At 49.7% G+C, this 22,947-nt stretch overlaps 1 protein-coding gene across 1 annotated transcript in view; it reads left to right on the top strand.

Annotated features, from left to right (window-relative positions):
* Positions 1-22,947, top strand: part of LOC149521872 (uncharacterized) — a 465,443-nt gene that overhangs the window by 386,072 nt on the left and 56,424 nt on the right. Inside the window, exons 2-4 of the mRNA XM_089772747.1 lie at positions 2,288-2,500; positions 2,645-2,772; positions 21,894-22,003. Of these exons, the coding sequence (XP_089628873.1) occupies positions 2,288-2,500; positions 2,645-2,772; positions 21,894-22,003 (451 nt within the window). The remainder of the gene's footprint in view (positions 1-2,287; positions 2,501-2,644; positions 2,773-21,893; positions 22,004-22,947) is intronic.

Raw genomic sequence — 22,947 nt, 5'->3', positions numbered from 1 at the left:
GAAGCCCGGGATTTAAATATCCCAGGCTTCATTTGCATCTTGCTGGGCTCCGCCATTTTTAAATCCCCATTAGTGCGGACTCCGTGCCCACGGCTACACGCGGCACGGAGTAGGTAGTTCGAATTAGGCTCTTTAATTCGAACTACCGTTACTCCTCATGGAATGAGGTGTCCTGGTAGTTCGAATTAGAGAGCCTAATTCGAACTACCTACTCCGTGCTACGTGTAGCCGCGGGCATGGAGTCCGCACTAACGGGGATTTAAAAATGCTGGCGCCCAGCAAGATGCAAATGAAGCCCGGGATATTTAAATCCTGGGCTTTATTTGCAACTTCGAATGCCTACATTAGCCACCCTAGTTCGAACTAGGATGGCAGTGTAGACATACCCTAACTGATAAAGGGGTGGAGGAGTGGGTTGCTTGAGTGGATAGTCTATGACATGATGGAACTGTCTATATAAACCTACTTGTTATTGAAATTATGGCTGGTTCTCAGTGGAGACGGGCCACTCTCTATTGTCTTGTGCACTCTTCAATAAAGAGCTTTGTGATTGGACCTTGCTGGTGTTGCCTGTCTCTTTGCGGTCAGACAACAAACCGAGGCCGTGTGGGTTCGAGTCCCTAACAAATGTGGCACCCCAGATGGGACCCATCTGACTCTCCAGCACGGGATCAGACTCCGAAGCAATGCAGTGCACATCCTCCTGCTTTGAGGAGCCTTGCCCGTTGGCCTGATCCCTGCATCGGCGATAAGGTGTGTCCTGTGAACCAGCTGAAGCCCATAGAAATCCAACAACGTCAACCTACCCGTTGTGTAGGATCCAGGTCTTCGGGGTTCGAGTCCCTGCAGTGGTCGGGGTTCGAGTCCCTGAAAAGGTAAGCAAGCTCTCAGTATGGAGAGGTTGGGGTTCGAGTCCCTTGACCATTGAAAATGGGACAAGTTGGCAGTAAATGCCTGGGGGACGCCCCGTTGTCCCTGATACTCAGAGATTAGAAGGGTATTTCTGGAACAACCGGTTTAGCTAAGACAAAAATGAGAAATTTATGTCAAATTCAATGGCCTTCTTTTACTGCCCATTTGTCCCGGACTAAAGATTGGCCAGGGTACGGAACTTTTTCTGCAGAAAGGATGAATTCCTTAAGAGATATATTGGTCGATCTTACACCGGGACAAATGGATTATTTATTTGTATGGTACAATTATAAGCCAAAAGAGGGACAAATGGCCTTTGAAGCCATCTGTATGGAGGAATCCACTAAATTTCCCCCACCCTATGCTCCAGAAACACAACCCGAGGATAACGAGTATGTTCCCCTTTGCCTTGCTAGGCGGCAAAGTGAAAGACTTAAAGATCAAAGAGATAGAGCCGTTTCCACTGAGCTATCCCTCCCTCCAGTAACTTAATGGATTTTGAATCCAGTTATTGTCATTTATGGTTGGAAAATACTTTTACAATCATAAAATGTTATTGAAATGGAATTTTCTCACAGAACCTTTATTTTCACTTTGTGGAACCCCAGGGTTCTGCAGAACAGTATTTGGGAAACACTGCAAGAGGCTACAGAGAAACTCACCCTGCCCAGTAAATCTTCCTGTAGCTACAGCCTGCATGGATGCACCGTGTGTGTCTGTGCATGTGGCTGGCCAAGGCCATACAGTGGGTACCCTGGAGCTGCAGGGCTCCATGCAACAGCCAAAGCTCCAGCATGTTGGACTGCCACTGGCACAAGTCAGTACCCAGCCTGGTCCTAGAGGGGTGCAGGGTTAAGAGGTAACAGACAAAGGACAGAGATTGTCCATGCACTTCCTGTGCCCAATGGCAAAGCTCCGCCATGTGTGAGTCTGGCTGGAGTCACCGCCCGAGTGCTGGGCCTGTCGCCGGTCCCCAGCCTGAGCTGACTTGTCACCTGCAGCGGGTGCTCCCAGCCCGGGCAGGGACCTGGACTCACCCTGTGGGTGTCTAGTGGCCCTGGCAGCCCTGGACTTGCACCTGCTGCTGACACTTGGAGGCAGGGAGAAGGGCAGGGAGGGGGCTGTTCTGCACTTCCCAGTGAGTGTCTGATGTTACGGTGCTGCCTTCTCTCTGCATCTCTGCGCTATCGAACTGCCGTATGTCTGGGAAGCACTCTCTGCTCCCAGGGGCTTCTCCTGCCTGGTCTTACACTCAGCGAGGGGGCTGCTTGCCTGGGCAGCTGGGGTCCCCTCACACCTGCCCCCCCCCGCCCTCTCCCTAAGGATCCCTGCAGCAGGTCTGCATGGCTGGCTCAGTCTGTTTTCTGGGTTGCAGGTCGATCCCGCCCACAAACGATGGCCCCAGAGTTGCGCATGGAGCAGCCCGTGTGCCTCATTGAGAGCGATGACAAGGGGGGCCTGCGGGTGAACCCCCAGGCTGTGAAGATCCTGGAGGCCATCGCCCAGCCAGTGGTGGTGGTGGCCATTGCCGGACTGTACCGCACGGGCAAGTCCTACCTCATGAACGCTTTGGCTGGACAGAGAAAAGGTGAGAGGTTTGGGCCATGGCTCCCGCCCCTCCCTTACCCCCCGCATAATGTCCTGCTGCTCTCTGGAGCTCACAGAGCCCTCCCTCCCTCAGTCAGCCATCCTGTGTGTCTGCGTCTACATGGAACCTGTCCTCTCTCCCCAGGGTTCTCGCTGGGCTCCACCGTCCAGTTGCACACCAAGGGCATCTGGATGTGGTGCCTGCCCCACCCCCGCCAGGACGGCCACACCCTGGTGCTGCTGGACACCGAGGGGCTGGGAGATGTGGAGAAGGTGAGTTGTCTCTGGCAGTGCGGTGGGAATAGGCAGTACTGAAAAGTAAGCTAGATCTGGTGGTGTGGATGTAGCAGATAGTACCATAAGGGAAGCTGGCTGTGGCAGTGAGGTGAGAACAGGTTGTACTGTAAGGTGAGGGGATGCCTAAGGTCCTATGTAAACTCAGACTTCACTTTCCTGTCACAGTTTCATTTGCCCTAATGTTTCAGGGGCATCTGGTGTTTGCTATGGTGGCAGAAATCATGACCCTCAGAGGCACTCAGGAACATGCAAAATTCCCTGTTATGGGCAACAGCTATGTGAACACGCAGTAAGCCAGAATCACCATGTTGTAGTGGCCCCAGGGTGCTCAGGTAGGGATTCTGCACTACAGCTGAGATGTTAAAATGTTCACTGTTCTGCAGCAGTTCTTTGGAGTGCCCTGAAATCCACCTGTGGAGATGGGTGGACTTGGGAGTTAATCGCCCTTCCTGGGAAGTGGAGTCTGGGTTATCTCTCTCTCTTTTGAATGTCATGTTCGATGCCATATTTCCTTGTCAAATATGAGGAAATACGAGGACGTCCAAAATTTCCAGCCAGCGAACAGTGGCGCTATATAGATTGTGGATATCCTCCAATGAGCCAATACATTTTTGTGTTGGAGAGTTCGCAGCAATGTGGTACATAGTTTGCGGATTGCCACAATGACAAAGTGGAGAGGGCAAAAAATTCCACTTGTGCAGTAAATAACTGCACCTGCCCTGACCGATCCTAAGCCAGTTTAGGACACACCAGTCTCCAGGGAAGATCAAAACCTTTCTACTCAGTGGTAGGATCCAACACAAGATGTTTGTTTGGGATGTCTACTTGCTGCCATTTAGCTCACCATAGTTCCTTGACATTGGCCATGACTTCCTTCACTCGCTGCCAGGAGTGTGTGTTGCCAAGAGGCAATGGTTCTTTCCTTAAAGGATTCGGAGGCAAAAAGCACACAAATTGGGTGAAGGCTTAAAGACTTTATTAAGAAAATCTCAGAATAAAATATAATGCTTATGTGCCTTCTGCTGCTGGGAAACCCCTGAAGAAGGAGAGTGGCTGGACCCCAATGGCCGGTATATAGCAACATCCGCGGTTTTGGTCTACACCGAGGTTCTGATATTAGGAATATCCCTGGCATATATATACTATTGGGTCTACATTACTCACACCCGTTGTTTTGAGAACCTGGTAAGATTGTTGATACATTGGATATTTTCCCAGGCTAAATAATTAGCGTTAGCAGGTGGCAAACATTCAACATAGATAACTATGTGATCATCCCAAACACTCCTGTACCAGGCAGATGGCCTGGGGACCTGTTCCAGAACTTGTTGAGATTAAACAATGAATTCCTAAACTGTACCATCTTGAGCAAACAGATAACTCTTTGAGAATGATGAGAGAATAATGAGAAACAAAAAGCACAAATGGCTGCCTTGGGCATCCAGGCCTGAAAGGAGATGCAGGCATAAAAGGAACGATTGCTGTACACCACCTAGTCTCCTCAATATCACAATAGTTTTCTGCATTTCCACTACATGGGGTTTGTGGAATTTTAGACGCAATGTTGAAGGCTGATTGAGGTATTTCTGGATGGGAAGAGTTTGTCTTCTGCGGTTGATACGTTGGTATAGTCCACATTCCTGCTCTTGTCAACAGATGCTTGGTGAGGTGATGTTTGCCAGTAGCAGTAACCATTCTATGGAAGGGGGCTTTAAAGTTCCCATTATCACTCACATGGCGCTGTTCAGTTGAGTATCAACTAACTTTGTGTGGGCGCTTTCTCACCACACAGGAGAGCAATATTCCGCAACAGGGCACACCAGGGCTATTGCTGAGGCCCTCGAGGTGTCCAACTGGTTGTGGTGAATTTTCTTAGAAAGTTGATCCTTGGTTTTAGTTTCTCCTTTGTTTGTTCCAGGTGGTGTTGGAAGGAGAGCATATGGTCAAGTGTTACACCTAGGTATTTGGGATGAGGCTTGTAAGCAATCTTTTTCCCACGAAGAGCAACATCAAGTTTTGCAGTGGTGTTACAGTTGTCTAGATGAAAAGCTGTAACCAGTTTTGTTTGGATTTGGTTTGAGCCGCCACTTCCATAGGTAGTTGGTGTGACAGGGAAGGTTAAAAGGCTTGTTAAAAGGGGAAAGAGGTAGCCATTACAAGAGGAACAGCAACAGCCCTGGCTAATTAGGGGCAACTGAGACATGGTGGATGCAAATTAATTAAGGGCCAGGTGAGCTGAATCAGGCTGCCACAGGACCTTTTTAAAAGCCTTCCCTGGGGGGAAGACAGGGAGAGAGAGTTGAGGAGGAGCTGGAGAGCGGAGAGGAGCAAACAACCAGGTGATAAGGAGATTCAGAGGAGTGGAACAGGAAGAACCACCAGCCCTGCTAAAGGCTGCAGAGAGAGGTGAGGGGCTCGAACAGGGAGTGTTGAAAGGCTCCCTATTCCCAAGGGGCTAGAGGAGGACTTACTATTCATACCTGACAGGCCCAGGACTTCAGCCCAACACTCCATTGTTTATGCTGAGGGACAGATGGTCAAGCGCTAAAAACAATACGAGTGAGTTTCATCCTGCAGCCCTAAAACTGTGGGATAGTGGACAGAACAGAGGTCAGGGATCCAGGAGGGGGGCTGACTTTGCCACATGTGATGTCAGAAGTGGGATGTCCTTGCTGCTGTGAGACCCTGCAGCAGACTACCCACTCAGGCTAGGCTGACCATTTAAAAAGAGGGAAACTAAGATGGCAGATGTGGTGAAGGTGCTTGTACAAGCCACTGCAGCCCAGCAGGAGGCTACCAGAGTTCAGGCAGTGGCCCAGCAGGAGACCAATCAGCTGCTAATGAGCCAGGCTGCCCAGGACAGAGTTACCCTATAGGAAGTGATTATTCAGCTGAAGGCTCTGACCACCTGGGTGCATGGAGAAGATGGGACTCCATCCCTGCACGCCAGCGTTATCTCCAGAAGATGACGAGGAGGAGGATGTAGAGGCATACCTCTTAGCCTTTGAGAGAACCGTCCTGTAGGAAGGCTGGCCCGGAACCCCGTGGGCTAGCATCCTGGCTCCGTTCCTGTGTGGGACTTTGATATGCCAGAGGAGATGGCAGTCAAATACTCTCGTCTGAAGGCAGAGATAATGGCCAGGACTGGAGTAACGATCACCGTCAGAGCCCAGTGATTCCATCAGTAGAGATACCAAGAGGGCAAGGCACCGAGGTCTCAGTTATTTGACCTCATCCACCAGACCCAAAAGTAGTTGCAGCCCAAGACCCACAGCCCAGAAAAAATCATGGAGATCATCGTCCTGGATCGGCATATGTGCGGGCTACCACCTGACTTGCGGATATGGGTCAGCCAGAATGATCCCTCATCCTATGATAAGATAATTGCCCTGGTAGAGAGGCAACTAATGGCTAAGGGCATTTCACAGTCCCGCGGAGAAGAAATCAGGCAGGACAGAAGGCCTGCCCCTGCCCCTGCCCCAAGAGGTGGTGTCCCAGAGCCCTCAGACTGGGCCTAGTCTGGGAGAAAAGAGATAGATGAGCAGCAGGAAGCTGTGAAAGGACTTGTGGACCGGGGAAAGGAAGGGCAAGGGATAAGGCCCAGCAGCCCCAGGAACAGGGTATTGGTGCTATGCATGTGGGCAGGTGGGGCACATAGCAGCACAATGCCCAAATATAGAGAACGAACATAAGAACGGCCGTACTGGGTCAGACCAAAGGTCCATCTAGCCCAGTATCCTGTCTGCCGACAGTGGCCAGCACCAGGTGCCCCAGAGAGGGTGGACCGAAGACAATGATCAAGCGATTTGTCTCCTGCCATCCCTCTCCAGCCTCTGACAAACAGAGGCCAAGGACACCATTTTATCCCCTGGCTAATAGCCTTTTATGGACCTAACCTCCATGAGTTTATCCAGCTTCTCTTTAAACTCTATTATAGTCCCAGCCTTCACAGCCTCCTCTGGCAAGGAGTTCCACAGGTTGACTACACGCTGTGTGAAGAACTTTCTTTTATTAGTTTTAAACCTGCTACCCATTAATTTCATTTGGTGTCCTCTAGTTCTTCTATTATGGGAACTAATAAATAACTTTTCTTTATCAGCCCTCTCCACACCACTCATGATTTTATAGACCTCTATCATATTCCCCCTTAGTCTCCCCTTTTCTAAACTGAAAAGTCCCAGTCGCTTTAACCTCTCCTCATATGGGACCCGTTCCAAACCCCTAATCATTTTAGTTGCCCTTTTCTGAACCCTTTCCAAGGCCAAAATATCTTTTTTGAGGTGAGGAGACCACATCTGTACACAGTATTCAAGATGTGGGCGTACCATACAGGGGCAGTAAGATATTCTGGGTCTTATTTTCTATCCCTTTCCTAATAATTCCTAGCATCCTATTTGTCTTTTTGACCGCCGCTGCACTCTGTGTGGAAGTTTTCAGAGAACTGTCCGCGATAACTCCATGATTTGTCGTAGCCAAATTAGCCCCCATCATACTGTACGTATAGTTGGGGTTATTTTTCCCGATGTGCATTACTTTACACTTATCCACATTAAATTTCATTTGCCATTTTGTTGCCCAATCACTCAGTTTGGTGAGATCTTCTTGGAGTCCCTCACAGTCTGCTTCTGTCTTGACTATCCTAAACAGTTTGGTATCATCTGCAAACTTTACTACCTCACTGCTTACCCCTTTCTCCAGATCATTTATGAATAAGTTGGAAAGGATTGGTCCCAGGACTGACCCTTGGGGTACACCACTAGTTACCCCTCTCCAATCCGAAAATTTACCATTTATTCCTACCCTTTGTTTCCTGTCTTTTAACCAGTTCTCAATCCAAGAAAGGACCTTCCCTCTTATCCCATGGCCATGTAATTTACACAAGAGCCTTTGGTGAGGGACCTTGTCTGAAAATCCAAGTATACTATATCTACTGGATCCCCCTTGTCTGCATGTTTGTTAACCCCTTCAAAGAACTCTAACAGATTAGTAAGACAGGTTTTCCCTTTACAGGAACCATGTTGACTTTTGTCCAACAAATTATGTTCTTCTACATGCTTCACAATTTTATTCTTTACTATTGTTTCGACTAATTTGCCCGGTACTGAAGTTAGACTTACCGGTCTGTAATTGCCAGGATCGCCTCTAGAGCCCTTTTTAAATATTGGTGTCACGTTGGCTACCTTCCAGTCATTAGGTACGGAAGCCGATTTAAAGGATAGGTTACAAATCACAGATAATAGCTCAGCAATTTCCCATTTAAGTTCTTTTAGAACCCTTGGATGAATGCCATCCGGTCTCGGAGATTTGTTAACATTAAGTTTTTCTAATTGTTCCAAAACCTCCTCTAATGACACTTCAATCCGGGACAGTTCCTCAGATTCATCACCCAAAAAGGACGGTGCAGATTCAGGAATCTCCCCAACATTCTTAGCCGTGAAGACTGAAGCAAAGAAATCATTTAGTTTCTCCGCAATGGCTTTATCATCCTTGATTGCTCCTTTTATAGCTCGATCATCTAGGGGACCCACAGGTTTTTTAGCAGGCTTCCTGCTTCTAATGTACTTAAAAAACATTTTGTTATTTCTTTTTGAGTTTTTGGCTAGCTGTTCCTCAAAATCTTTTTTTGCTTTTCTTATTACATGTTTACACTTGATTTGACAGTGTTTATGTTCCTTTCTATTTATCTCACTAGGATTAGACTTCCACTTCTTAAAAGATACCTTTTTGTCCTTCACTGCTTCTTTTACATGGTGGTTAAGCCACGGTGACTCTTTTTTAGGTCTCTTGCTATGTTTTTTAATTTGGGGTATACATTTAAGTTGGGCCTCTATTATGGTGTTTTTAAAAAGTTTCCATGCAGCTTTCAGGGATTTGGCTCTAGTCACTGTGCCTTTTAATTTCTGTTTAACTAACTTCCTCATTTTTGCGTAATTCCCCTTTTTGAAATTAAATGCCAGGGTGCTGGACTGCTGAGGTGTTCTTCCCACCACAGGAATGTTGAATGTTATTATATTATGGTCACTATTCCCAAGCGGTCCTGTAACAGTTATATCCTGGACCTGATCCTGCACTCCACTCAGGACTAAATCGAGAATTGCCTCTCCCCTTGTGGGTTCCTGCACTAGCTGCTCCAAGAAGCAGTCATTTAAGCCATTGAGAAATTTTATCTCCGCTTCTCTTCCTGAGGTGACATGTATCCAGTCAATATGGGGGTAATTAAAATCCCCCATTATTAGAGAGTTCTTTATTTTGGTAGCCTCTCTAATCTCCCTCAGAATTTCTATGTCAGTATCGCTGTCCTGGTCAGGTGGTCGGTAATATATCCCTACTGCTAATTTCTTATTATTGGAGCATGGAATTACTATCCATAGCGATTCTATTGAACATGTTGATTCACTTAATATTTTTATTTCATTTGATTCTACATTATCTTTCACATACAGTGCCACTTCGCCACCCACCTGGCCTGTTCTATCCTTTCTATATATTTTATATCCCGGTATGATTGTGTCCCACAGATTTTCCTCATTCCACCAGGTTTCAGTGATGCCTATTATGTCTATCTCCTCATTTAATACGAGGTACTCTAGTTCACCCATCTTATTAGTCAGACTCCTAGTCAAACACGTACCAGAGGAACTTATGCAGTGTGACCATGGGGATTTGAAGGGCCCCTGCTGCCTGATAAACCTGGTAGGAGTAGCAATGGCCCCCCATCAGTATCCCTGGCAGGTAAAGATGAATGGCATAGAGACCATGGCACTGGTGGACTCAGGGAGCACTGTGATCTTGGTTTCAGGACAGCTGATAGGGCAGGACCAGCTGTGCTGGGCCAAGTGTACAGGGATATCCTGTGTTCATGGGGACATTGGCTATTATCCTGTCATCCCCATGATGCTAGAAATTCAGGGGAACATCTCCAGGGTGGCAGCCTGGGTAGTCACAAAGCTCATCTATCCAGTCATGATTGGGTGGGACTTCCCCAGGTATAGCAATCTACTCCCTATGGAGGAGGAAAAGGTGGAAAGCCAACTCCCAACCTTCCGCAAGTTCTCCCAGGACCTGTTTTCCGAGCCTGGGAAGCCACAGAAATTGAGGTGGGAAAAGAGGACTGCCAAGAGCAGAGGCATGTGAATCTTGACCCAGAAACTAAGACCAGCTCTAGTTGGATTGGAGGCTGAGTCAACCAGCAGGGGAGAGACACAAGAGGCAGGTGAGCCTGAAGCTGGGCCCAGTTTGGCAGGGCCCCTGGGGATGGAGGAGACTGAAGGCCCCCCAGAGCGTGGCCAGACAGGGGAATTTTGGGCAGGACCAGGCCAATGATCCCACGTACCAGAACATACACAAAGAAGTAGTGGAAGTAAATGGGGTCCCAGTAGAAGGAAGAAGCAAGGGCATGAGACCATATTTTATACTCCGAAGGGATCTGCTATACTGAATTGTATCAGGCCAGGAACTGGTAGTGGAACAACTATTGGTGCCTCAGAAACACTGGAGAGCCATGCTGGACCTGGCCCTAGGCATTTGTTCAGCAGACACCTAGGACTTGATAAAAACCTGGATCGGATCCTAAGAAGGTTCTATTGGCATAGAACATGGAGGTCCGGAAATATTGCGCCTCCTGTCCTGAGTGCCAACTGCATGGACCCCAGCTACACCTGAGAGCACTCCTGGTGCCCCTGCCTATTATTGAGGTTCCCTTTGAGCGTATCATGTTGGACCAAGTCCGCCTACTAGAGAAGTCAGCTCCAGGGCACTGGAGTATCTCAGTGGTCCTAGATTATGCCACCCATTACCCAGAGGCAGTGACTCTCTGGAATACCCATTCTAAGACCATAGCAAGGGAATTGGTTCAGATCTTTTCGAGAGTAGAGATACCCAAGGAGATTTTAACCGATCAGGCTACTCCGTTCATCTCCAAGTTAATGAAGGATCTGTGTGCGTTACTCCATATCAAAGCCCCGAGGACGTCTGTATATAACCCACAGACAGATGGCCTCATTGAGCGGTTCAATTGTACCCTCAAGGACATCATCCGGAAGGTGGTGAGCTGGGACGGGAAAGACTGGGATGCCCTACTCCTGTACCTCATGTTTGCCATCCACGAAGTTCCGCGGGATTTCTCCAATTGAACTATTGTATGGGTGCAACCCCCAAGGCATCCTCGACCTTGCCAAAGAGGATTGGGAGGAAGAGCCAAACCATGGGCGCAACATTATTGAGCACATCCTCCAAATGAAGGACAGGATTTCCCAGGTTACCCCTATAGTCAGGGAGCACCTGGAACAGGCCCAAGAGGCCCAACAGAGCTACTATAACAGCCATGCAACGGTCTGGAAGTTCCAAGGGGGGAGATCGGGTAATTGAACTAGTCCCGACGGCAGACAGCAAGCTCCTCACCAGGTGGTAGGGACCCTGTGAAGTAACTGAGGTCCTAGCAGAAGTAGACTATAAAGTGTGACAACCAGGTCACCAGAAGATGGAATAAATCTATCATGTTAACTTGTTGAAACCCAGGCAGGACAGGGAAGTACAACTGGCTGCCCTGGGGAACATGACATCAGAGGAAACCCCACAGAAGCAGGTGGGGATCTCCCCATAGTTAACCCTGGACCAGCGGAAGGAAGTTCTAAATCTGCTGGACTGACATTCGGATGTGTTCTCGGCTCAACCTGGCCGAAACACTGAGGTGGAACTTCAAATCATCACGGACCCAGGTGCATGGGTAAACGTGAGGCCCTACCGGATCCCAGAGGCAAAACAGGAGGAAATTAAAAAGGAAGTAAAGAAGACACTGGGACTAAGTGTCATAGAAGAATCTCACAGACAGTGGTCCAGCCCCTTTGTCCTTGTACCTAAGCCGGATGGCAGCCTCCGATTTTGTAATGATTTTAGAAAGCTGAACGAAGCGTTCAAGTTCGATGCCTACCCCATGACCCGTGTAGATGAACTAATTGATAAGTTGGGAAAGGCCTGATTTCTGTCTACTCTTGACCTGACCAAAGGGCACTGGCAGATTCCCTTGGCCAGGGAAGCCAGGGAGAAGACAGCCTTTGCCACACCCGAGGGACTCTATCAATACACCATCCTCCCGTTTGAGTTACACAGGGGCCCTGCGACATTCCAAAGGCTGATGGATAAGCTACTATGGCCACATCGCACATACACAGCGGCATATCTGGATAATGTCATCATACATAGCCCATACTGGGACACACACCTAGAGAAGGTGGAGGCTGTCTTAGACACTCTGAGGAGAGCTGGTCTCACTGCAAACCCTGAAAAGTGTGAGATGGATCTAGCAGAAACCAAATGTCTGGGGTATATTGTAGGAAGGGTTGCAGTGAGGCCCCAGATAAATAAGGGTATGTCTACACTACAATGTTAGTTCGAACTAACAGATGTTAGTTCGAACTAACATTCATAGCCGCTACACTAGCGCTCCGCTAGTTCGAATTTGAATCGAACTAGCGGAGCGCTTAGTTCGAACTAGGTAAACCTCATTTTACGAGGATTAAGCCTAGTTCGAACTAGCTAGTTGGAATTAAGGGGTGTGTATCCCCTTAATTCGAACTAGTGGGAGGCTAGCCCTCCCCAGGTTTCCCTGGTGGCCACTCTGGCCAACACCATGGAAACTCTATGCCCCCCTCCCAGCCCCGGACCCCATAAAGGGGTACGGGCTGGCTACGGTGCCCGTGCCAGGTGCAAGCCTGCCAGCACCCAGCCAGCAGATCCTGCACCTGGCACAGCACAGAGCCACCCACCCGATGTCCCCCAGCCCACCCCCTCTTCCCGGGACCAGGCTGGCGGCTCCCGGGAGCTTGCCCGGGACCGCAAGAGGCGGGCACCTTCCTGGGCTAGTGCGGACATCGTGGACCTCGTCCACGATCTCCGCACTAGGCACAGGAAAGTGGCCGTCTAGGGCAGGAGAGCTGCCAGCCTGGCCACCCAGGAGCAGGTGTGCATGAAAATCAAGGGGGTCCACTGAGACCCCCGACCCTGAGCCCTGAGCTTACAATGGCCGTCCTGGGTTAGACCAAAGGTCCATCTAGCCCAGTAGCCTGTCTGCCGACAGTGGCCAACCCTAGGGACCCTGGAGGGGATGGACCGAAGACAGTGACCAAGCCATTTGTCTCGTGCCATCCCTCTCCAGCCTTCCACAAACCTTGGGAAGGGACACCACTCCTACCCCCTGGCTAAGACTATTCCATGGACCCAACCTCCATGACTTGATCTCACTTCCCTTTAAACTCTGTTCTAGTTGTAGCCTTCACAGCCTCCTGCACCAAGGAGTTCCGCAGGTTAACTATTTGCTTTGGGAAGAACAACTTTCTCTTACTAGTTTGAAGCCTGCTACCCATTCCTTTCCTTTGGTGTCCTCTAGTCCTTCTTTATGGGAACTAATGAAGAACTTTTCTGAATGCACCCTCTCCACCCAACCCCTGCTTTTAGAGACCTCTATCCTGTCCCCCCTCCGTCTCCTCTTTTCTAAGCTGAACAGTCCAAGTCTCTGTAGCCTCTCTTCATCTGGGACCTGTTCCCAACCCCTGATCATGTTAGTTGCCCTCCCCTCTCCCAGCCTTTCTCTTCCCCTTTCCCACCTCCTTTTCCCAGTCTCCCCCAGTTTTGTTCAATAAAGACAGAGTCAATGTGGGAAGAAACGTTATCTTTATTTTGTACATCAATAAGAAGAGGGGCTAGGGAAGGGTAAGTGGAAGGAGGTGAGGGAGGAATGGGGCACGAGCCCACGATGGGAAGGACTGGGCTGGCTCTACCGGCTTCTGGGGGTGGAAGCTCTCCTGCAGCCCCCCAATTGCCCCCTCTCCCCAGATGGCAGCCTGCGGCAAGTGCAGCCGGGCTGATGTCCAAGTGCTGTGATGTGCCCAGTGTGGGCACTCTGGGCAATCCAAGCCAGGACTGCTTTGCAAGCGGGGCACCCCTTAGAACTGTCTGTCCGGGGTGGGGGTCGGGTCCCTTTAAGCACAGCCGTCGGCTAGCCTGAGACAGCATCTCCACGCTCTAAGTCCTCCTCTGATGCCCTGCCGGCACTGCTTCCAGCCATCCTTAAGCCCTGTTCAGAGTCCACTCAATGTGGACTTGCTAGTTCGAATTAGCAAAACGCTAATTCGAACTAGCTTTTAGTTCTAGACGCGTTAGTTCGAATTAGCTTAGTTCGAATTAACTAATTCGAACTAAGTTAGTTCGAACTAGCGCTGTAGTGTAGACGTACCCTAAAGTAGCGGCAATACAGAACTGGCCCCAGCCACTCCGGAAAAAGCAGGTCCGGGCATTCCTTGGGCTAAGAAAAGCCCGTTGTGAATTGGACCCCGTTGGCAAAGGAGGCATTTATCGACCTGAAGACAGTCCTGTGTAGTGACCCGGTACTTATAGCCCCTGACTTTGAGACGGAGTTTTTTCTTCAGACGCCTCTGAAGTTGGGTTGGGCACCATGCTGTCCCAAATGATGGGAGAGGAAGATCACCTCATCCTATACCTGAGCCAGAAGCTCTTCCCATTGTGGGAAAAGTGTGCCTTGCTGTGAAGTGGGCTACGGAGAGTCTGTGGTCCATCACTTTGCTGATAGTGGAAAGGAGCGCTATTGGTCTGTAGCTTGAGTCACTATCGGATGGTTTTCCATTCTTAAGAATTGAAATCACCTTTGCTTGTTTCCAAACTGTAGGAAGGCAGCTTGTTTGGTGGATAATATGAAGAGTGCAGCCAGCCAGTTCCTCCCCTTCGTTCCTAAGTTTTTCGGAAACTTGGGGAATATTCCATCCACACCAATGGCTTTCTTGTTCTTGGTAGCTGCAAATACTATTTTAATTTTTTCTTCTATGTATGCAGCAGAGAAAGCACTGGAATCTGAGCATCGCTGGAAGTCCTGGGTCTATTCCCTTTTGATCTCTCACTTGGAGTGTGTCTAGACTATAGTTTTTTTTTTCGAAAAAAGTGGCCTTTTTTCAAAAAAATTTCCCGTGTCTAGACTGCTGCTGCTTTCTTTCTAAAGTAAATTGAAAGAACGTGGCAGTTTTTTCAACTGTGGAAAACCTCATTTTATGAGGAATAATGCCTTATTTCGAAAGTGCTCTTTTGAAAAAAGGCGCTATGTAATGAAAACTGTGCTTTTTCGAAAGAGAGCATCCAGACTGCCTGGGTGCTCTTTCGAAAAAGCAGCTCTCTTTTTCGAAAGTACTAGCTGTAGTCTAGACGCTCCTCTTCGAAAGAGACTTTTTCGAAAGTATCTTTCAAAAAAGCCTCTTTCAAAAGAGGTTTGCTGTCGAGACATAGCCCTGTTGTCTTTGTCTGGTGACGTCTTTGATGTTCTGAGGAGATGGGAAGCAATATGGTTGGCAGTTATCGCTGGTGGTTGTAGCTTTGGTGGCATGGCTGCTCCCAAATGATGAGGCAAGGCCCATGCTTTCCTGTTGGAATATGTGAAGTTTAACCCCTCCACTGTTTCCTTCCATCTCTCCAGGCTCTCTTCATCCATCTGTTTTAAGAGCACTGTGGCTTGCTCAACAGCGCCGGCCTTCTCATACTGTTTTAGTAGTTCTTCTGTAGTAGACGACCAGCAAGGTGTGTACTCTTTGTGAAAACCACATGGGATATTTTTCTTTGCAACTTTCTTGATAAGTCCCCATAAAGTGCTGGTAGTTTTTGGGAGATGTCTCTATCCAATAGATGCACTCTTCGACTGCCTTTCGGAAACTTTCCCAGTTGGCCTTGCAGAAGTTCCATCATGGTCTTGGAAGTACAAGGATATCCAGGCCAATTCGATGAACTGTAGGGTGATGTTGACTATGGGAATGTCTCAAGCACAGTCTGTGTAGTAGCAAGCAGTAGTCCTCGGTGATCTTTAGTGATGGAGGACAGGTCTGGATTGTGTGTTGTGTTCCAATGTGCAGAGAGGAATGTCACTGGCTGTTCTGAATTGAGGAGTAGCTCAACATCTGCTGCTGATGCCCAGTTTGTCAGTTGTTTGCCTGCCCTGTCATTGGTTCAGTAACCCCAGTCGGTAAGGATGGGTCAGACTAGGAAGAGCTGGGTTTGGCCATTCTGAATTAGGTGGCTTGTATATATTTGCAATGGTGAGCGCTCCAATCTGAATGGCTGCGAATGCGGCTCCTCTTGTTTCTTTATGTTCCCTTTTGCATATGTGTTCTTAATGCCACTTCTGACATAAATGGCGATGCCATGTTTAGTAGCACCAATGCTTGCCATGAGGTCGTAACCAACGATCTTGAGGTGAGAGTCATCTTCGCAGTGGGTTTCCTGGAGAAGCAAAATGACGAAGTGACATTAAACTTCGTAAGTGCTGGATGTGCGGGACTGGGAGATGGGTTGGAAATAGGGGGGACTACGGCCTATAATGGCAAGGAGAAAGGAGGGTCAGGGCACAACAGGGAGGCAAGATCAAATCAGTATCTTTGATGCCTATATACAAATGCAAGAAGTATGGGTAATAAGCAGGAAGAACTGGAATTGCTAACCAATAAATACAACTATGATATCATTGGTATTACAGAAACCTGGTGGGATGGGACGCATGATTGGAATGTTGGCATGGAAGGGTATGGCTTGCTCAGGAAGGACAGACAGGGAAAAAAGGGAGGAGGGGTTGCCTTGTATATTAAAAATGAACACACTTGGACTGAAGTGTAGATGAACGTAGGAGATAGCCGTGTAGAGAGTCTCTGGGTTAAGCTAAAAGGGGTAAAAAACGAGGGTGATATCATGCTAGGAGTCTACTACAGGCCACCTAGCCAGGTGGAAGAGGTGGATGAGGCCTTTTTTAAACAATTAACAAAACTATCCAAAGCCCAAGATTTGGTGGTGATGGGGGACTTCAACTATCCAGACATATGTTGGGAAACTAACACAGCGAGGCACAGGCTATGCAATAAGTTTCTGGACTGCATTGGAGACAACTTTCTGTTTCAGAAGGTTGAAAAAGCTACCAGAGGAGAAGCTGTTCTGGATTTGGTTTTAACAAATAGGGAGGAACTAGTTGAGAACTTGAAAGTGGAAGACAGTATAGGGGACAGTGATCACGAAATAATAGAGTTCATGATCTTAAGGAAAGGTAGAAGGGAGACCAGCACAATTGAGGTAATGGATTTCAGGAAGGCAGATTTTGATAAGCTCAGAGAACTTGTAGGTAAGGTCCCATGGGAAGCAAGACTGAAGGGAAAAACAACTGAGGAGAGTTGGAAGTATTTCAAAGGGACGTTGTTAAGGGCCCAAAAGCAAACAATTCCGCTGTGTAGGAAAGATAGAAAATATGGCAAAAGACCAGCTTGGCTTAACAAGGAGATCTTGCATGATCTCAAATTAAAAAAGGAGTCATATAAAAAATGGAAACTAGGACAACTAACAAAGGATGAATATAAGCAAGCAACACGGGAATGCAGGGGCAAGATTAGAAAGGCAAAGGCACAAAATGAGATCAAACTAGCTACACGCATAAAGGGAAACAAGAAGGCCTTTTATAGATACATTAAAAGCAAGAGGAAGACCAAGGACAGGGTAGGCCCACTGCTTAGTGAGGAGGGAGAAGCAGTAACAGGAAACTTGGAAATGGCGGAGATGCTCAATGACTTCTTTGTTTCGGTCTTCACCGAGAAGTCTGGAGGTTTGCCTAACGTAGTGAATACAAGCAGAGAGAGGGTAAGTTTAGAAGATAGGATACACAAAGAACAAGTTAAAAATCACTTAGGAAAGTTAGATGTCAGCAAGTCACCAGGTCCTGATGAAATGCATCCCAGGATACTCAAGGAGCTGATAGAGGAGGTATCTGAGCCTTTAGCTATGATCTTTGAAAAATCATGGCAGACAGGGGAGATTCCAGAAGACTGGAAAAGGGCAAATATTGTACCCATCTATAAAAAGGGGAATAAGAACAACCCAGGAAACTACAGACCGGTCAGTTTAACGTCTGTCCCAGGGAAGATAATGGAGCAGGTAATTAAGGAAATCATATGCAAACACATGGAAGGTAATAAAGTGATAGGGAATAGCCAGCATGGGTTTGTGAAGAACAAGTCATGCCAAACTAATCTGATAGCTTTCTTTGATAAGATAACGAGCCTTGTGGGTAAGGGAGAAGCGGTGGATGTCATATACCTAGACTTTAGTAAGGCATTTGATATGGTCTCGCATGATATTCTTATTGATAAACTAGGCAAATATAACTTAGATAGGGCCACGATAAGGTGGGTGCATAATTGGCTGGATAACCGTAGTCAGAGAGTTGTTGTTAACGGTTCTAAATCCTGCTGGAAAGGGATAACAAGTGGAGTTCCTCAAAGGTCTGTTTTGGGACCTGTACTGTTCAATATCTTCATCAATGATGTAGATATTGGGATAGAGAGTACGCTTATTAAGTTTGCAGATGATACCAAACTGGGTGGGGTTGCAACTTCTTTGGAGGATAGGGACATAATTCAAAATGACCTTAGCAAGTTAGAGAAATGGTCAGAGGTAAACAGGATGAGGTTTAATAAAGAGAAATGTAAAGTGCTCCACTTAGGAAGGAACAATCAGTTCCATACATACAAGATGGGAAGCGACTGTCTAGGAAGGAGCATGACGGAAAGGGATCTAGGGGTCATAGTGGACCACAAGTTGAATATGAGTCAACAGTGTGATGCTGTTGCAAAAAAAGCAAATATGATTCTAGGTTGTATCAACAGGTGTGTTGTAAGCAAAACTCGTGAAGTCATTCTGCCGCTCTGCTCTGCACTAGTTAGGCCTCAGCTGGAGTACTGTGTCCAGTTCTGGGCGCCACATTTCAAGAAAGATGTGGAGAAATTGGAAAGGGTACAGAGAAGAGCGACAAGAATGATTAAAGGTTTAGAGAACATGACCTATGAAGCCAGGCTTCATGAACTGGGCTTGTTTAGTTTGGAAAAAAGAAGATTAAGGGGGGACATGATAGCGGTTTTCAAATATCTAAAAGGGTGTCACAAGGAGGAAGGAGAAAATTTGTTCCTCTTGGTTTCTGAGGACAGGACAAGGAGTAATGGGCTTAAAGTGCAGCAGGGGAGGTTTAGATTGGACATTAGGAAAAAATTCCTAACTGTCAGGGTGGTGAAATATTGGAATAAATTGCCAAGGGAGGTGGTGGAATCTCCCTCTCTGGAGATATTTAAGGACAGGTTAGATAGACATCTGTCAGGGATGGTGTAGACGGAGCGTGGTCCTGCCTTGAGGGCGGGGGGCTGGACTCGATGACCTCTCGAGGTCCCTTCCAGTCCTATTATTCTATGATTCTATGATTCTATAAACTGGTAGAGACTGAGTGAGGGGCTGGGGCTGATCTTTGGCTCTGAGATGGGTCATTTGTAGCATTGAACAAACCGGGAGGACGAGTATTCGTTGTTTGGTGACTAGTCAATGACATTAGTTATGTCAGTTGGATAGTGCTGGTAGCACAAATCAAAGAAACATGTAACAGTAGTGCCATGGGAAGACTGTCATCACGCTACTGGTCCAGTGGATGATCCAGATGTGCTGGGTTTGGCCCAAGAGGCTGAGCTACGGGCCTCTCATGTATGATGAAAGACCAGTTTGGTGGCTCTGACAGTGCTGGGGGCTTTGTACCTTACGCCATGGCTGGAGTCTCACACAGTGATATGATCTGCGTAAGACTGAGCTCAACTCGTGCCTGCCCCCCCCCCCCCCGCCTCTGTGGAGCAGAACGGCTGGAAATCTGGGGGGGGGGGGGGCATGAATCAGACGTACAACCCGGCTCTAGAGGAGCTGATGCGCTAGAGCCAGGTGCCTGTGCATGAACCGCAGGAAAGGTCCCAGGCAGCCCACCTCACAGTGACCGTGTGGCTGCAAGTGATGGATCCAGAGCCACCCCACGAGTGGTGCCTGCGAGTCCTGCCCTCAGCGACCTCTGCCACAGTGTGAGAAACCCAGGTCGTGGCTCTCCGGTTGGGTCATGCCCTGGGAAGCTGGGCCTGAGACCAAAGTGAGTGATTTTTGAGCCGTTACTTCTTCGTGCTGCAGTGCACAGGCAGCCTTGGGTTTCCCATTCCCAGCACGGCAAGGAAGCAGCATCCGGGCAGTAAGGGAAGGCTCCGGAGAGCAGCAGCACCCGAGGGAAATGGAGCCGCCTGCCTCTCTGGCTGTGGTCAGATCCCAGCTTTTACAGCAGCCCCCTCACTACACCATCAGGGGTCAGGCCTATCCCCCTCCCCGCCCACCAGGTGGTAGTTTTGAGGAGGGACTGGAGAAAACGCCAAACTCACGTGGCCCCTTTGAACCTGAAGGGATGTTCCCTCCACCACCGCGGCTCCAGAGAAAGCAGGCAGCACACAGGGGAGAGGAGACCTTGTAACGTTCGACTCAAGCCCCCCGACAGTGTCCACGGCCCCTTCCCAGCCCTGTGGGAGGAAACCCTGGCCCAGCGCTAACTGTGCTGGGCGAACGTCTTGCTGAGTCACAGTCAGGCAGGGGAGCCGACAGGCCCTGGGCACAGTGGGGTGGGCCTGGCTCATGGAAGGGGTGGGGCACCAGGCAGAAGGGGTAGTTCCAGGGGGCAGTCAGCCCTCCTTGCTGCCTGGAGTGCAGGTAACTCTCCCCCCAGCCTTCAGAGCCACTCAGAGCACACAGCATGACAGTTCAGCAGTGGAGCACTGGGCCCTGGGGCAGCAGCCCCTCCCCTGTCACCAGCCCTGCATCCGGAGGGGAGGGGGGGAAGTGTTCAGGGTGCTGTGAACGTTTGGGTGGGTACCAGGGCTCAGGCAAAGGTGCTAAATGATTCTGGCCTGCATGGCAGAGACCGTGAAACAGGGTCTGGGGTTTGGAATCCACAGACTTTGGGTTGCTTGGCTGTCAAGACTGATTCCCCACTCTGGCATGATGAATGCAAAAGTGGGGGCCTGCAAAAGCAACCCCAAAACCTGATCCTTCCAGGGTTGGGTATAAAACTTCCCCTCAAAATCCTAAAAACCTAGATTTTTGGGGATAAAAATCTGCTGCCACCATTAAGTGCTTTTGAACCCCCAAACAGGGTTGGACACTTGAAACCAACCCCAGGGCTCCAAAGAGCTTGAAAATAAAAAGGGAAAATACAAACTGCAGTCTGTGGCTGCTATCCCCTAGTCAGAGGCATGCAGATCCCACAGAGGGATGATCCAGGACACAGAACTGAACCAATTCCAAGTTCATAAAATGAAAGAACTTTTATTATCAAAAACAATACTCCTGTTGCAAGCATAATGACTAGACAGAGAAAGTCACCAAATAATACACTCATGACAGCCCCCGCCCCATGGGCTCAGGGCTTAGTTACATTTCTAACAGCCCAGGAAAACCCATTTCTAATAGCACAGACATCAGATCCAAAGTCCCACAACAGAAAACACTAAAACCTGATGGATTTATCTAAACTTTACTCTAGTTACACATTATGAAGAGTCTTTTTCTTGAAGAGAAACGTCTTCTGTCTCCCTCAGTATCTAGAGAGCAAAACTGGCCCAGATAGAAAGGAGGGAAAACCCCAAAATTCCTTTGTCTCAGTTTGAAAATCCCTATCTGCATTTCTATTGGCTGACTGCTACCTGGCTAGGTACAGTTAACCACTTAGTCCCAGGCTGATGGCCATCCCTCATGACCATGACAGTGGCGCAGGGTGAACACACTGCTCTGATCTGGCACTCGCGGGGGAGGCTGAGAAGAAGCAGGATGAGCAGCTAAAGCCTTTGCTTTGTCTGACTGAGGCTTTTCTCCGCACAATCTGTTCCCCTCCCGGAGCAGGGCCGAGCGCTGAGGAGCCCTCAGGTTGCTCGTGTCCCTGGTGCGTCTGCACTGACTGTGGGGCTGGGCACCGCTGCAGGCCGGGCGCTTTGTGTAGACCCTGCGGTGCCAGCGGGTGGGTCCCTGCCAGTGTGTCCAGCTGGCCCCAGGGCGTGTGGGGTGCCTAGAGCCCTTCAGCCTCCCATCGGCCTTGCAGTCAGGCCCACTGCAGGGGTCTCTGTCCCCTCCTGCCACGTGGCTGACCAGCAGGAATCACTGTCCAATTGGCAGGACACAAACGAAGTGTGACTCTCACCCAGCCCCTGCTCCCCCTGTGCCCGTTTCCCCAGGGCGACCCGAAGCACGACACCTGGATCTTCACGCTGGCCGTCCTGCTGAGCAGCACCCTGGTGTACAACAGCAAGGGCGCCATCGACCAGGATGCCATGAGCAAGCTGCAGTATCCTTCCCGGCGGGGGGTTGTCTGGGGCTGGGGGAGGCTGCAGCTGCTGCTGCTGGGCAGGGCCCTGGTCCAGGGTGTGGCAGGCCTGGTGGGTGGACCCCAGGGGTCTGTGCAGGCCTAGAGCCACCCCCGCAAAAGCGGGTGTTTGGGCTTCTCTCTAATGCCCACCCGGCCTCTGCTTGGCCTTCCCCGTGGTCTCCTGGCCTCACCGCTCTGGAGAGAAGTGACTGATGTCAGAGCAGGGTGGGGAGTCACTGAGTGATCCCCCCCCCCAGGCGCCCGTGGGGCTGTGGGCAGGTTCTCACCCCGACTAACTGGCATGGAGGTAGCCCCGGTGTCAGATCGTCAGTGGGGGCTGAGCCCCGGCCACAGGACCGACTGACACGTGAGCCCAGGAGAAGGGGGGGGGATTCAAAGGAAAAGTGTCTCCTGTTCCCAACAGCTACCTCAGGCTACCCACCCTCAGCCCCTCCCTCCCGACCTCTCTGCTGCTCCCCGCGGGCAGGGCAGGACAGGCAGTGTGTGCCTTTCCTCACAGCCCTGCGGAGGGAGCTGCAGGGGGACCGTGAGGACAAGCCGGGGAGCAGCGGGAGAGCTGCAGAGGGTGCTAGGCAGGGAGAGGGGCAACGCCTGGTGCACGGAGCCCCCAGAGTCCCTCAGGCCCCGCTGGGAGGAGCCGTGTGGAGCCGTTCCAGTGACAGCAGAGCCCGGGCCAGCCCTGCCGCTGCCATGACAAGCCCTGAGCTCGTCCATGGAGGGTTGGGGCAGAGACCCAGCCCTGGCCTGGGTGCCGGGAGGGGCAGGAGGCTGACGGAGGCTGTTTCAGCCAGCAGGCCCCAGCGAGTGAAGGCAGCAGGGAGCGCACAGCCGGCTGTGACAGGGAGCGGGGACGAGAGCAGGGGCCCCTATTGTGGGCTGGAGAGCCTGGCGCACGCTCGTCA

The sequence above is a fragment of the Pelodiscus sinensis genome, chromosome 22 (assembly GCF_052426305.1).
Source record: "Pelodiscus sinensis isolate ZL-2025 chromosome 22, ASM5242630v1, whole genome shotgun sequence".
In the NCBI taxonomy this organism is placed as follows: Eukaryota; Metazoa; Chordata; order Testudines; family Trionychidae; genus Pelodiscus; species Pelodiscus sinensis.
This window is presented reverse-complemented; position numbering and strand designations above follow the sequence as displayed.